We start from the raw sequence: 12,565 nt of genomic DNA, 5'->3' as shown, positions 1-12,565 counted from the left end.
CTTATACAAAGGGATAAAAGTCGATAAAACTTTTTAAATAAAAGAGGGGTGAGCCCAAATAATTTTTTGTGGTATTTAACATTATGCCACAAATGCTGTTGACTGAGCTTAACTTTTACTGAACCCAGAATATTCCTTTAAATCTTAAAATAAACTTTCTTTTTATGGAATTCTTCGCAGTGTGTGGACTGAGGCATACACAAAAGAAACGTTAATGCCAGTGGCTACTGTTGTAAGTATCAGTTAACTTGAGGTATTTTTTAACTTTGTTAAAACACAACCTTATCTTCACATTTAGTGTGAAGAATACTTCACTGTATACAAATTACCTTATGCATGGTTGTTTAAAGTATATTTTTGAGTATCGATTCAATTATTGTTCAAAATCCAAGTAAATTAAATTATGGCATGTTTAAAATGACATTAGTTTCAGCTCTTCTCATAATTAAAAGTGCTAAAGACCCTTTCATGTTCGAGGTCATTAAGCAAACTCTCTTTTGAGGTAAGCAGTCTTTGTTACTTTGATAAATAGGGAGAGCCGCCTCATTGTTTTTTTTTTTTTTTTTTTTACCACAGCAGCTGTGCAGGGAGAACTGGGAGGTTTGCCTTCACAATTGTCTTTTGGAAAACCCCTTTGTGAACCTGCACAATGCTGCCACATATCCGTTGACCAAACCAGCCCAAATTAAATAAAAAAATAGTTTTAAAACTGCAGTTTGGAAAGTAATTTTAAATATAACATCAATTGTAATAGCACCAATTACACTGTCCATACATATTACTGGCACAATGATAATGAGTAAATAATTACATATTAATTACATCTAGCTCATCAGTATTACGCAGTAGGCTACTTACGTATGTAATTACACTATAACACGAAGACTAAATTATGATGGGATCGGAAACTATTCCCTTGAATATTTTGCTATAGTTTTGAATTACATTAGATGTCTCAATGTTCCCTTGAGTATAAAGTAAAAATCAGAGAAGCGCAGTTCATCAGCGCATGCGCACTGGCAGCGGATCGCTCAGGGATTAAAGGGCCGTTCACACAGAACTCGTTATGTATCCTTTCGCGAATTGTTCTCCAGCGTAAACATCAACCCTGCGCCGCGTCTCGCTGTATATTCAGCGAACGTTCAACTGTTACAAACGCGCCTCGAGAAACCTACGTGCTCTATTTGCCTATAGCATTTTTAGTGCAATGACATTTTCGGCGTGAACGGCCCCTAAGAATGGTCCCAACTGAAGCACCTGTTTGATTCAATAGACATTTCAGCGTCAAGCAACAGAACACAATAATAAAGTATCATTTACCTAAACCACAAGCGGTGCACTCGAATAGCTCATGACCCTCACACTCCGCACAGGTTGGATGACATAAAACGCACTGATTTTTAAGAAGGAACTGTCCGCTGGCGCAGGACGGCAGCACGGATTTGGCTTGAATAAAACCGAAACAGCATGATAATAAAAGCAAAGTCCTCAAATCAGCGTTCATCGTTCGCGATGTTCTGGAACGCATCTATTCGCGGTGTAAAGACAAGTCCATTCAACAAAGTGGGTCAGTCCTGCGCTGCCAATGACAAAGGGCCGTCTAAATAACAAAACTTGCCCTACAAGTTGGTTACAAGGGGATTGGTCAACAAGACTTTGGGTTCCACCCTTTTCTGTGGTCCATAGCGAATTTGATATAAATGAAGAACAATACTTTTATACACAAACTTAAAATACAGTAGCTTAGCTAGTGTTCTTGTAATTGGTAAATAACCTCCATTGACACTTTATAACTTTTTGTTACAATATAATGATTATTTATGAGAGTTTTAACCAGACATCATTACAGAGTATTTTGTACATGCATAGGCTATACCCTGGCCCCAAGAAGTACCAGAACGCTTCAATACAAGTTCAGTCAACAGCAGTTGTGGCACAGTTTTGATTACCACAAAACATAATTTCTACTCATCCTTCCTTTTCTTTTAAAAAGCAAAGATTTGGGTTACAGTGAGGCACTTAGGGTGGAAGTGAATGGGGCCAATTGTTGGAGGGTTTAAAGGCAGAAATCTACATCTAAATTTATAAAAGCACTTACATACACTCTTCTGTTAAAACTTGTGTATTATTTGTGCTGTTAAGTTGTTTAAATCGTAATTTTTGCGGGGATACAGGGTTTGTGTGCATAATGTCGTCATAGCAACGAAGTTGTAAAATGGATAAAACTTTACACAGAAAAGGTTATTAAGTGATTTATGACACTAAAATCATGTTAACACACATATGTATACGTCGTGTGACTATACTTTTGAAACAGTATTTTAACGTTTACGGATTGGCCCCATTCACTTCCATTGTAAGTGCCTCACTGTTACCCAAATGCTGTTCATTAACCTTAAATGTGCACTCAGTAACTTTGTCTTTGTGTCATTTTTGACATACACTGACACCTAGTGGCTTGGATGCAGCATCATTTAAAATCAATAGTTTACAGTTTCAGATGCCATTGTAGAAATGTAGTATTCACAGTCAGCCATGATTACTTTAATCAGTGAGTGAAAGTGTCAAATGACAGGGTGGTTACTGAGATTAAGCAAGTAGTATTCGGTTGGTCATGTGATTCTAATATAGCAGCCCCCATGTGCGGACCCTGTCCATGTAGAATAAAACAGCTTTTATAAGGTTACTGATATGACTGGAGTCTTCATTTTAATGTGAGTGCTCTGTGAGTTAAACTTTTTTAATGAGGAAAAAATTACTTTAACTTGTAGTGAACCCAGAATATTCCTTTAAACTACACATATAAATGTATGACATTGCTGTAACCATATAGCATCTGCAAACAAATGATGATCGTTTCGGAACTGTGAAACTGTGATCTCTCTCTATTCTCTCTCTCTCTCTCTCTCTCTCTCTCTCTCTCTCTCTCTCTCTCTCTGGATTATTAAGGACAGGGCTTTGACTGGGACTAATTTTCTTGGTGTAGAGCCACTTTAGTGTGGATTTTGCTGTCTGGGTTGCAGAAGTCCCAGTACTCTTGCAGATTGCTGCATTTCCCTTGTTTCCCTCCAGGAATTTTCTGTATATGAAATCCATCTGTTTTAACTTCTCCTAATATTTCCAAAGTGAAAAATGATGAAACATCATTTGAAAAATGAAAAAGATGCTGCCATTGTACTTCAATGTAGGAATGGTGTTTTCCGTTTCATATGTTTTGTTATGGGTTACAACACTTAGAATTGAGGCCCAGCCCTATCTGAATAAAGATTATACCTTTTTGGTATAAATGAGTTAAAAAAAATAAAAATAAAAATAAAAAAAAGAGACAATTTTATAAACAGTGTCTTATAGAACAATTTGATTAGGCAATAAAAGATTTCAAAGAGTGAAATCATGTTTATTTACAATCAACTCTGTAGGGACCTCAGTGAAAAACTATGAGGTCATAATTGCCAGCAGAGAGCGTCAGAGTGCACTGAATGTGAGCTCTCCATCCAAAGGATCTTCTTTGTTTTAATTGCAATAACTTTCTTTTCTTTATTGTATGATTTCCCTATCAACAGATGACAATACTTAACAGACAATTTCCCAAAGAGTTTGCCATACTGGCCAAATAAAACCATTAAAATACAAAAAATCATGACACGTACGCTCAGATGAAGAAAATCACGATGACGTGCCAAATAGCCTGTAAATATGTAGATTATAATGTTTACTGTAGGTCTATGTATTCAAACGACAGGCGATTTAGAGCTGTTCAGCCGTAACGTCAATTCTCCAATGGGTTTTTATAATGGAGTTTGTCAATTTAAAACAAGGTCTGTGGTAAACATTACTTGAGGATACTTGGACGTTTTTTTCTACAATATACATTTCACACTTGTTGCTAACGAGTTGCTAGAAAAGGACTACAAATACCAAACATGTGATTGAACGTGCCTGACGAAACAGAAAACCGTTGTTTGCTAGCAACTTATTAGCAACATAATTTGTGTAGTTTGTGTTGTAGATCAAAACGTCCAAATATCTAAAAGTAATGCTAATCACAGACCTTATTTTACTCATAATTCCAAAACTGCCAGTATAAAAACCCATATGAAAATCCAGTGGGAACCCATGGCTCAAAAAATGCTAATTATGTTTCGGGTTTTTGGACTACAACATCAACAGCTTTATTCAGATGAATGGTAGCAAAATACCAAACGTATTGAATTCAATAAAATGTCACATGATTGCATTGTCGAATTGGTAAACAAGCCAACACAGATAAAAAACTTTAATTTGAATTTCTAAAAATATGAATCAAACAGGTAATTGATATTGGACATTTTTAACTTGAATGTTATCTCAAGTAAATGACAAATAGCTGTAAAAGGCAGTGACAGTGAAAGTACCAGACGCCATCATCTTGCCGTCAATATAAATATCACTTTATTGCCACTGGTCAGACGCTTTCATAAATCAATAATTCATTTGGGCGTTGTTTAGTTTAAAAACAATCATAAATGCATTCAAGAGGGGGTCTGGGTAGCTCAGCGAGTATTGATGACTACCACACCTGGAGTCGCGAGTTCAAATCCAGGGCGTGCTGAGTGACTCCAGCCAGGTCTCCTAAGCAACAAAATTGGCCAGGTTGCTAGGGAGGGTAGAGTCACATGGGGTAACCTCCTCGTGGTCACTATAATGTGTGGTTCTCGCTATCCGTGGGGCATGTGGTGAATTGGGCGTGGATATGCCACGGAGAATAGCGTGAGCCTCCACATGGAGCTACATCTCCACGGTAACGCGCTCAACAAGCCACGTGATAAGATGCGCGGACTGACTGTCTCAGACGCGGAGGCAACTGAGACTCATCCTCCGCCACCCAGATTGAGGCGAATCACTACACCACCACAAGGACTTAGAGCACATTGGGAATTGGCCATTTCAAATTGGGGAGAAAAAGGGGAGAGAAAAAAATGCATTCAAGCATTTAATTTGAATGTTTCTATTTTGTACAGGAAGAAACATGGCACTCACTGTCACACCAGCTCCAACCTTTTTGATTGACGTTTGAGAAAAGTCTCCATTATGATAAAAAAAATAAATAAATTAAAAAAAAATAGAAAAGAAAGAAAAAAGAAAAAGCTCTTTGGTTAAATTAGAATTCTGAAAAGTTTTATTAGAAAATAAAGCCTATATTATATTATTTTATTTTTTTATTTTTTTTATCCTCTTTTCTCCCAATTTGGAATGCCCAATTCCCACTACTTAGTAGGTCCTCGTGGTGGCGCGGTTGCTCACCTCAATCCGGGTGGCAGAGGACAAGTCTCAGTTGCCTCCACTTCTGAGACTGTAAATCCGTGCATCTTATCACGTGGCTCGTTGTGCACACCGCAGAGACTCCCAGCATGTGGAGACTCATACTATTCTCCAAGCCTATATTATAATGAAAAAACAACATTTGGATTTTATTATTATTATTATTATTATTATGAAATTGAGTAGCCTACTAGTTTTTGCATATAATGAAATTTTTATAATAATAATTGTGTTTTATAGAAATTGGACGTTTAATTGTAAGTTTTGAATAATTTATTGAATTAATCATTTCATCTTGAGTCCTAGTCAAACAGACTGAGCCAGCAGTCTTGATGGACAGCTGTTTTCGAGCGGTGGGCGGAGTCTGGATCTCATTATTACGTCATTTAAGAGGCGTGAGCGAGATGGCGGTAACTAGGCGGAGTCTATTGCTCCTTTACGTCATTCAGGAGGGAGGTGGGCGTGTCTTCGGTGCAACTGCTGCTTCTGTGAATGACATGAGGATGTGAGAGAAAACAGCGACAGCGAGACGGACGGGGGCTGTTTCGGGTATATGATTTTAAAGCCACTCGCGAGCGTACTGATATATGGACGATGAGGAATACTATAAGGACTGACTGAGGAACAGTAAGTACACCTCTTTCTGTTTTCTCGGGGTAAAGAATATTCGCATAAAGCTGTATCACTGCGCACCCGGGGCAGGTGCACCTGTATTTCTGGACGTGCCCGGACCGCTATACGGCGCATCTTGCGGGTATACAGTAGCCTATTTTTCCCCCAATCGTGGCCGGTTTGAACAAAGGATCTTGGGTTTAAAAAAAAAAAAAAAAATGCCGAATATTTTGGTGGATCTGAGGTAAGGGCGTCTTTCCAGTGCTTCACCAGCAAATGCTTTGCGAGACAATTAAATGGTCCTTGTCTGTAGATATTATATGTCTTTATATATTAGTATAGGTTGTGACTGTTGCGTAACAGCGCTGACAAGAAAAATCCGTTTATGGATTAAAAATAATGCTCAATTATATTACATTTGTTGTAAGAAGAGGATGATGAAATTATTCGGTTTGTATAGTTGGTTCTCTTTCATTGCTTTTATACGCACGCAGAAATCAGCGTGCTCTAGTTTATATATGTCAAGGAGGCTCTTTGGTTATTCAACCTATATAGGAAAGATGCCTTTAAGATAAAGCCTACTTTGTAGGTGCTGTAGCTGCCTGTAAACAGCCCACCTAGAGAGCTGTCTGCCAATGGTGCGTTTAGACCCTTGAGCTGGGCTGTGTGTTTACTTTTTATTTTTATAAGTTGATTTAGGAGATATTGTGGCCTTTTCCTGCCTTAAGGAATATTGTGGCATTGATGCAGGCCAAAAGAGCAAGTAGTTTTGTATAAGGATTTAATAACAAATGATTATGATGATCTAGTACAAGGGTTTCCAACCTTTACAGACCCAAGGACCCCTAATAAAAAAGCTAGATTTTAAGGTAACACTTTATGACAGCTTTATTTAATAACACTATCAAACTCTATTACCTCATAATGCTCAACAAATGATAAATGTATGCATTTGCACACATTTAAGAATAAAGTTTGAAACAGATGTTGTTTTTTAAACGTGTTGAAAGACTATCCTATATGTTTTATATATCTGTCTATAGGCAATACAAGCCCTCAGGGCTTGAAAACCCATTGTAAGGAGGTATTCTGTCACTAATCCTAGAATGCATTTGCTACTTTACCCCCATAAAATGCATATGTGGGTCAAAAAAGACCCAGGTGAAATCTAGATGCTTATTCTTTATATAAAACAACAGTAATAAGGAAAAATAACTGTAATGATAATTTTATTTCATTTATTGTCCAGGAGACATCTAACCTCAGGTTGCTTAATGGGGACTGTCCATGTAATTAGTCTAATGTCATGCACTTTGGATAAAAGCATCGGCTGAGTGACAACTTGCTGTATGTTTACACTGCACATAAATATGAAGATGAACATGATATTTAACATACTGTATATTTAATTACATAATAGATGGAAAATAAAAACAAAGTATTACACGTATAATACCAGTGTTAAATGCATAAACATATATATGACCCACATATGCATTCTAGGGGTAGTAATGCAAACTCTCTTATAATTAAAAAAAATATTTAACTAAATGTTTAAAAAGTAAGTTTACATGGCCAAAGACACCTTAAAGGAATAGTTCACCCAAAAATGAAAATTCTCTCACCATTTACTCACCCCCATGCCACCACAGATGTGTATAACTTTCTTTCTTCTGCAGAACACAAATGAAGATTTTTAGAAGAATATCTCAACTCTGTAGGTCCATACAATGCAAGTGAATGGTGACCAGAACTTTGAAGCTCCAAAAAAAACAAAAAAAAAAACACATAAAAGCAGCATAAAAGTAGTCCACATGACTCCATTGGTTAAATCCATGTCTTCTGAAGTGATCGATTCTATTTTAGGTAAGTAACAGAACAAAATGTGGCTCCTTTTTCTTTTATTTCTTATATTTCCTAGTGCTTGAGTGCTAGATGGCGCTAGGAAGTGTAATTGAGCTTGAAATCATGATCACCAAGGAGACTCTGATGTCAAGATTTATAGTGAAAACTAAGTTATATTTTGGTCTCTTTTCACCCAAAACTGATTGGATCACTTAAGAAGTTATGGATTTAACCACTGGAGTCTTTTGGATTACTTTTATGCTGCCTTTATGTGTTTTTTGGAGCTTCAAAGTTTTGGTCACCATTCACATGCATTGTATGGAACTACAGAGATGAAATATTCTTCTAAAAACCTTAATTTGTTTTCTGCAGAAGAAAGAAAGTCATACATATCTGGTATGGCATGAGGGTGAGTACATTTTGAGAGAATTTGCATTTTTAGGTGAACTATACCTTTAATTGAGGAATACTTGGAGTGTCAGATGAAAAGGTCACTTCATGTAAAATTAATTCTTAAAATTAGACGGCTGTGCCATTTTTGAACCACATATGCATTTTAGGATTAAAATAGACCATCACTTATGTTATGATCCAATTATTGTTTGCTATGGTTTCTTAACCATAACCAGGTTATTACACGTAGGCCTGAATTTAGACTTTGCCTTCATCAAGCACTTGTCCAAATGTTTTAGCATCAAACAGCACCCGCAAGATCATTGGCTGACTTGCTGACACCTCTAGGCACACTGAATCCCTTGATTTTTTTTTTTTCCTTTTGCTTATTAACAGCTTGTCTATAAGGGGAGATTTTCACACATTCTAAGGTAGACGTTTCTGGCAATGTCCTCTATTGTGTAGACTGGCTTTATATAGGTTAATGCTATCCATCTCCTTGTTTTGTCTTTGACCCTTCAGTCATGGTGATTGTGCAATATTTAAAAAAAAAAAAAAAAAAAAAAAACACCTGAATGATCAAGTAATATTTATTTGCAATACTGCAATAAAAATATGGCCCTGCAAACTTTTAAAGTAATAGTTCACCCAAAAAGTCATTATGTACTCACTGTCATATAGTTCCAAATCTGTATGACTTAATTTATAATGTGAAACACAAAAGATGAATCTTTGAAGAATATTGTGGCAAGACTGGGGCTAAGCTCTAAATTGACATAAAAAAACAAACAAAAAAAAGCACCATAAAAGTATTATAAAAGACTATATTTCAAGTTTTCTAAAGCCATACATTAGTGATTTTGTAAGGGAAGAAGTGAAATTGAAGTTGTTATTCACTAATAATCTTTGTATCTAGTGAGATGTTAACTGCTTCTACTGGTACCTCAAAGAACTTCCAAGTACCTCAAAGAATTAAACTCAAGAACAGGATCATTCAAACCAGTTTTGTGACTTGGATTAATCGATTCACTGAAAAGATCTGACTCAAAAGAGATTTGTTCACAAATCAGACATTTCTACTTCTCTCAATTAGATCTAGGGGTGATGTTAAGTTTTCAGGAAAAATGACTTAAATGTTGCCCTGTTCCTAACACAATCACAGCCGTATGGCTTCAGAAGACTAAACACATAGCACTCAAGTAGCATGGACTACTTTTATGACACTTTGGGTTATTTTGGAGCTTGACAGCCAAAGTCCTTGTTCACTTTCATAATATGGAAAAGATTGTGGATATTCTTTTGCATACCACAAAAGAGAGAAAGTCATAAGGTTTGGAAAGACATGAGGGTGAGTAAATAATGACAGGAGTCTCATTGGGTGAATTATCCCTTAAATATTGATTTACAATTTGAGCTGACTGCCATAAATCCTACCAGGGACTTGTAGGATGTTAAACTCAAAGTATTAGGATATGGCAGAAAGATAGATAGAGAAAGAGAAATTTGATTGATCCCAGAGGGGAAATTAAAAAAGACCAAACAGGTCCCACCTAGATGCGAGAAAGGCATCGCATTTCCTCACAAACATAAGGCTGTGCTCCATTGCTATTCGCAACAGACAAGCCGCCCTATTTCAAAGGCAGAAAGTCCTCTCTGACTGTTGTGTCATCTTATTAAATGCCTCACCAAAGTGGGTGGCATAAAAGAGCAAATATGACCTTGACCAGACTGTTTGAGATGCATTCCCCCTTTGTCCTAGTCTGCAGGACTCCAGCCTTTTTTTTTCTTTTCAAAACAGAGAAAGGAAAATGGTTTGGAGACAGATGGAACAATCAGGGCAAGGCACCAAAGCGGAAACCAAGGGTTGTTACAGCTACTGAGGGCCTGTGTGCGGCGGGGCACCAGGGCACAATGTTTGGCAACTGATCAGTGGCTACATGGAATTCTGTCCATGTCACAAACACTTTACCAGCTAAAAGGTTCAGTGGAACTGATGTTACTTAATTCTAAGTTATTAGAATTAATAGTATGGGAAAAAATGGTCAAAAATCCTATAGAGACTTACCAGAATATCACAGAGCAGGTGTTGGCAACCTATGACACGTGTGCCAGCACTGGCACACTTAACTCCTTTTATACAAAATGTCAGATTGTCTTGCTTTAATTGAAGCACACAAGATCATTGGAACATTCTCAAATCACGCTGCATAACATGATCATCAGTTTTTTGTTAGAATTTATATTTATTATTCAATATTGTTCAACTTTTCACTCAAACTGTTATGATAATAATATAATTTGTAATGAAACTGTTAAATTAGTAAAATGCAAAAAAGACACAACACATGTTGTGCGTTATTTGATACATATAGGCAGGGTTTAAATTGGGGCACCTCCGATTAAAAAATGTAAAATAAATATTGGCCGTTTGTTTGTCACTTTGTTTTATGTCCTGCAGACAAAAATTCCCCCTCCTCAAAAATTCCAATTTGACCCCTAAAAATATGCCACATACATGCATACATGGAGGTGCTAGGGGTTGTTCGGCACCCAGAACACACTATCTACCACCCACAACACCCTAGCAAACACCTAGCAACCACCCACAACACCCAAGCAATCATCTAGCACCCATCCAGAACACACTATAAACCACCCAGTAAACCCTAGCAACCTCCTAGCACCCATCCAGAACACCATAATTAGCACCTATCCAGAACACCCTAGCAACCACCTAGAACACCCTAGCAACCACCTAGCAACCACCCAGAACACTTATTCTGTACTAACCTGCTAACCACCCCTCTGATTTTATACAACTGCACAGCAACACCCTAGTAACCATCTAGCCCCCATCCAGAACACCCTACCAACCAGCTACCACCCAACCAGAACACCCTAGCAACCACTCAGAATACCCAAGCTACCACTCAGAACACTCATAGTGTACCAACCTGTTAACAACTACTCTGATTGTTTAGCAACTGCGCAGCAACACCCTAGCAACCACCTAGCCCCCATCTAGAACACCCTATAAACCACCCAGTAAACACTAGCAACCTCCTAACACCCATCCAGAACACCCTATCAACCACCTAGCACCCATCCATAACACCATAATTAGCACCTATCCAGAACACCCTAACAACCACCTAGAACACCCTAGCAACCACCTAGCAACCACCCAGAACACACATTCTGTACTAACCTGCTAACAACCACTCTGATAGTTTAACAACTGTACAGTAGCACCCAAGCAACCACATAGCCCCCATCCAAAACACCCTACCAACCACCTAGCACCCAAACAGAATACCCGAGCAACCACCTAGCAACCACCAAGAACACACATACAGTACCAACCTGCTAACAACCACTCCAGATGTTTAGCAACTGTGCAACAATACCCTAGCAACCACCGAGCCTCCATCCAGAGCACCCAACCAGAACACCCTAGCAACTACTCAGAACACCTGAGCAACAACCTAGCAACCACCCAGAACATGTATACTGTACCAACCTGCGAACCACCCCTCTGATTTTATAGCAACTGCAGAGCAACACCCTAGTATCCATCTAGCCCCCATCCAGAACACCCTACCAACCAGCTACCACCCAACCAGAACACCCTAGCAACCACTCAGAATACCCAAGCTACCACTCAGAACACTCATAGTGTACCAACCTGTTAACAACTTCTCCGATTGTTTAGCAACTGCGCAGTAACCACCTAGCTCCCATCCAGAACACCCTATCAACCACCCAGAACACCCTAGCAACCACCTAGCACCCACTCAGAACACCCTGGCAACCACCTAGCCCCCATCCAGAACACCCTAGCAACAACCTAGCATTCACTGAGAACACATACTGTAACAACTTGTTAACAATCACTCCGATTGTTTAGCAGCTGCACAGCAACACCCTAGCAACCACCTAGTCCCCATCCAGAACACCCTACCAACCACCTATAACCCAACCAGAACACCCTAGCAACTACTTAGAACACATGAGCAACCACCTAGCATCCACCAGAACACATATACTGTACCAGCCTGCTAACAACCCCTCAGATTTTTTAGCAACTGCACAGCAACACCCTAGCAACCATCTAGCCCCCATTCAGAACACCCTACCAACCAGCTACCACCAAACCAGAACACCCATGCAAACACTCAGAGCACCCAAGCAACCACCTAGCAATCATCCCGAACACACATACTGTACCAACCTGCTAACAGCCACTCCGTTTGTTTAGCAACTGCTCAGCAACACTCCAGCAATCACCTAGCCCCATCCAGAACACCCTACCAACCAGCTAAAACCCAACCAGAACACCCTAGCAACATCCTAGCAACCACCCATAACACACATACTGTACCAAACTGCTATCAACCACTCCAATTGTTTAGCA

At 38.6% G+C, this 12,565-nt stretch overlaps 2 protein-coding genes across 3 annotated transcripts in view; one reads left to right on the top strand and one right to left on the bottom strand.

Annotated features, from left to right (window-relative positions):
- LOC127436324 (proprotein convertase subtilisin/kexin type 5-like) overlaps window positions 1-1,591 on the bottom strand; it is a 43,898-nt gene extending 42,307 nt beyond the window's left edge. Inside the window, exon 1 of the mRNA XM_051690415.1 lies at window positions 1,321-1,591. Within this exon, the coding sequence (XP_051546375.1) occupies window positions 1,321-1,528 (208 nt within the window). The 5' untranslated portion in view covers window positions 1,529-1,591. The remainder of the gene's footprint in view (window positions 1-1,320) is intronic.
- A 4,219-nt stretch (window positions 1,592-5,810) lies between these two features.
- LOC127436325 (OTU domain-containing protein 7A-like) overlaps window positions 5,811-12,565 on the top strand; it is a 132,960-nt gene continuing 126,205 nt past the window's right edge. Inside the window, exon 1 of one of the 2 annotated variants that reach the window (XM_051690416.1) lies at window positions 5,811-5,928. The gene's annotated coding sequence lies outside the window, so the exon portion shown is untranslated. The remainder of the gene's footprint in view (window positions 5,929-12,565) is intronic. The other variant, XM_051690417.1, reaches the window with a different exon arrangement.

The sequence above is a fragment of the Myxocyprinus asiaticus genome, chromosome 46 (genome assembly GCF_019703515.2).
Source record: "Myxocyprinus asiaticus isolate MX2 ecotype Aquarium Trade chromosome 46, UBuf_Myxa_2, whole genome shotgun sequence".
NCBI classification, from domain to species: Eukaryota; Metazoa; Chordata; class Actinopteri; order Cypriniformes; family Catostomidae; genus Myxocyprinus; species Myxocyprinus asiaticus.
The sequence above is the reverse complement of the archived record's forward strand: the minus strand, read 5'-3'. Positions and strand labels throughout refer to the sequence as shown.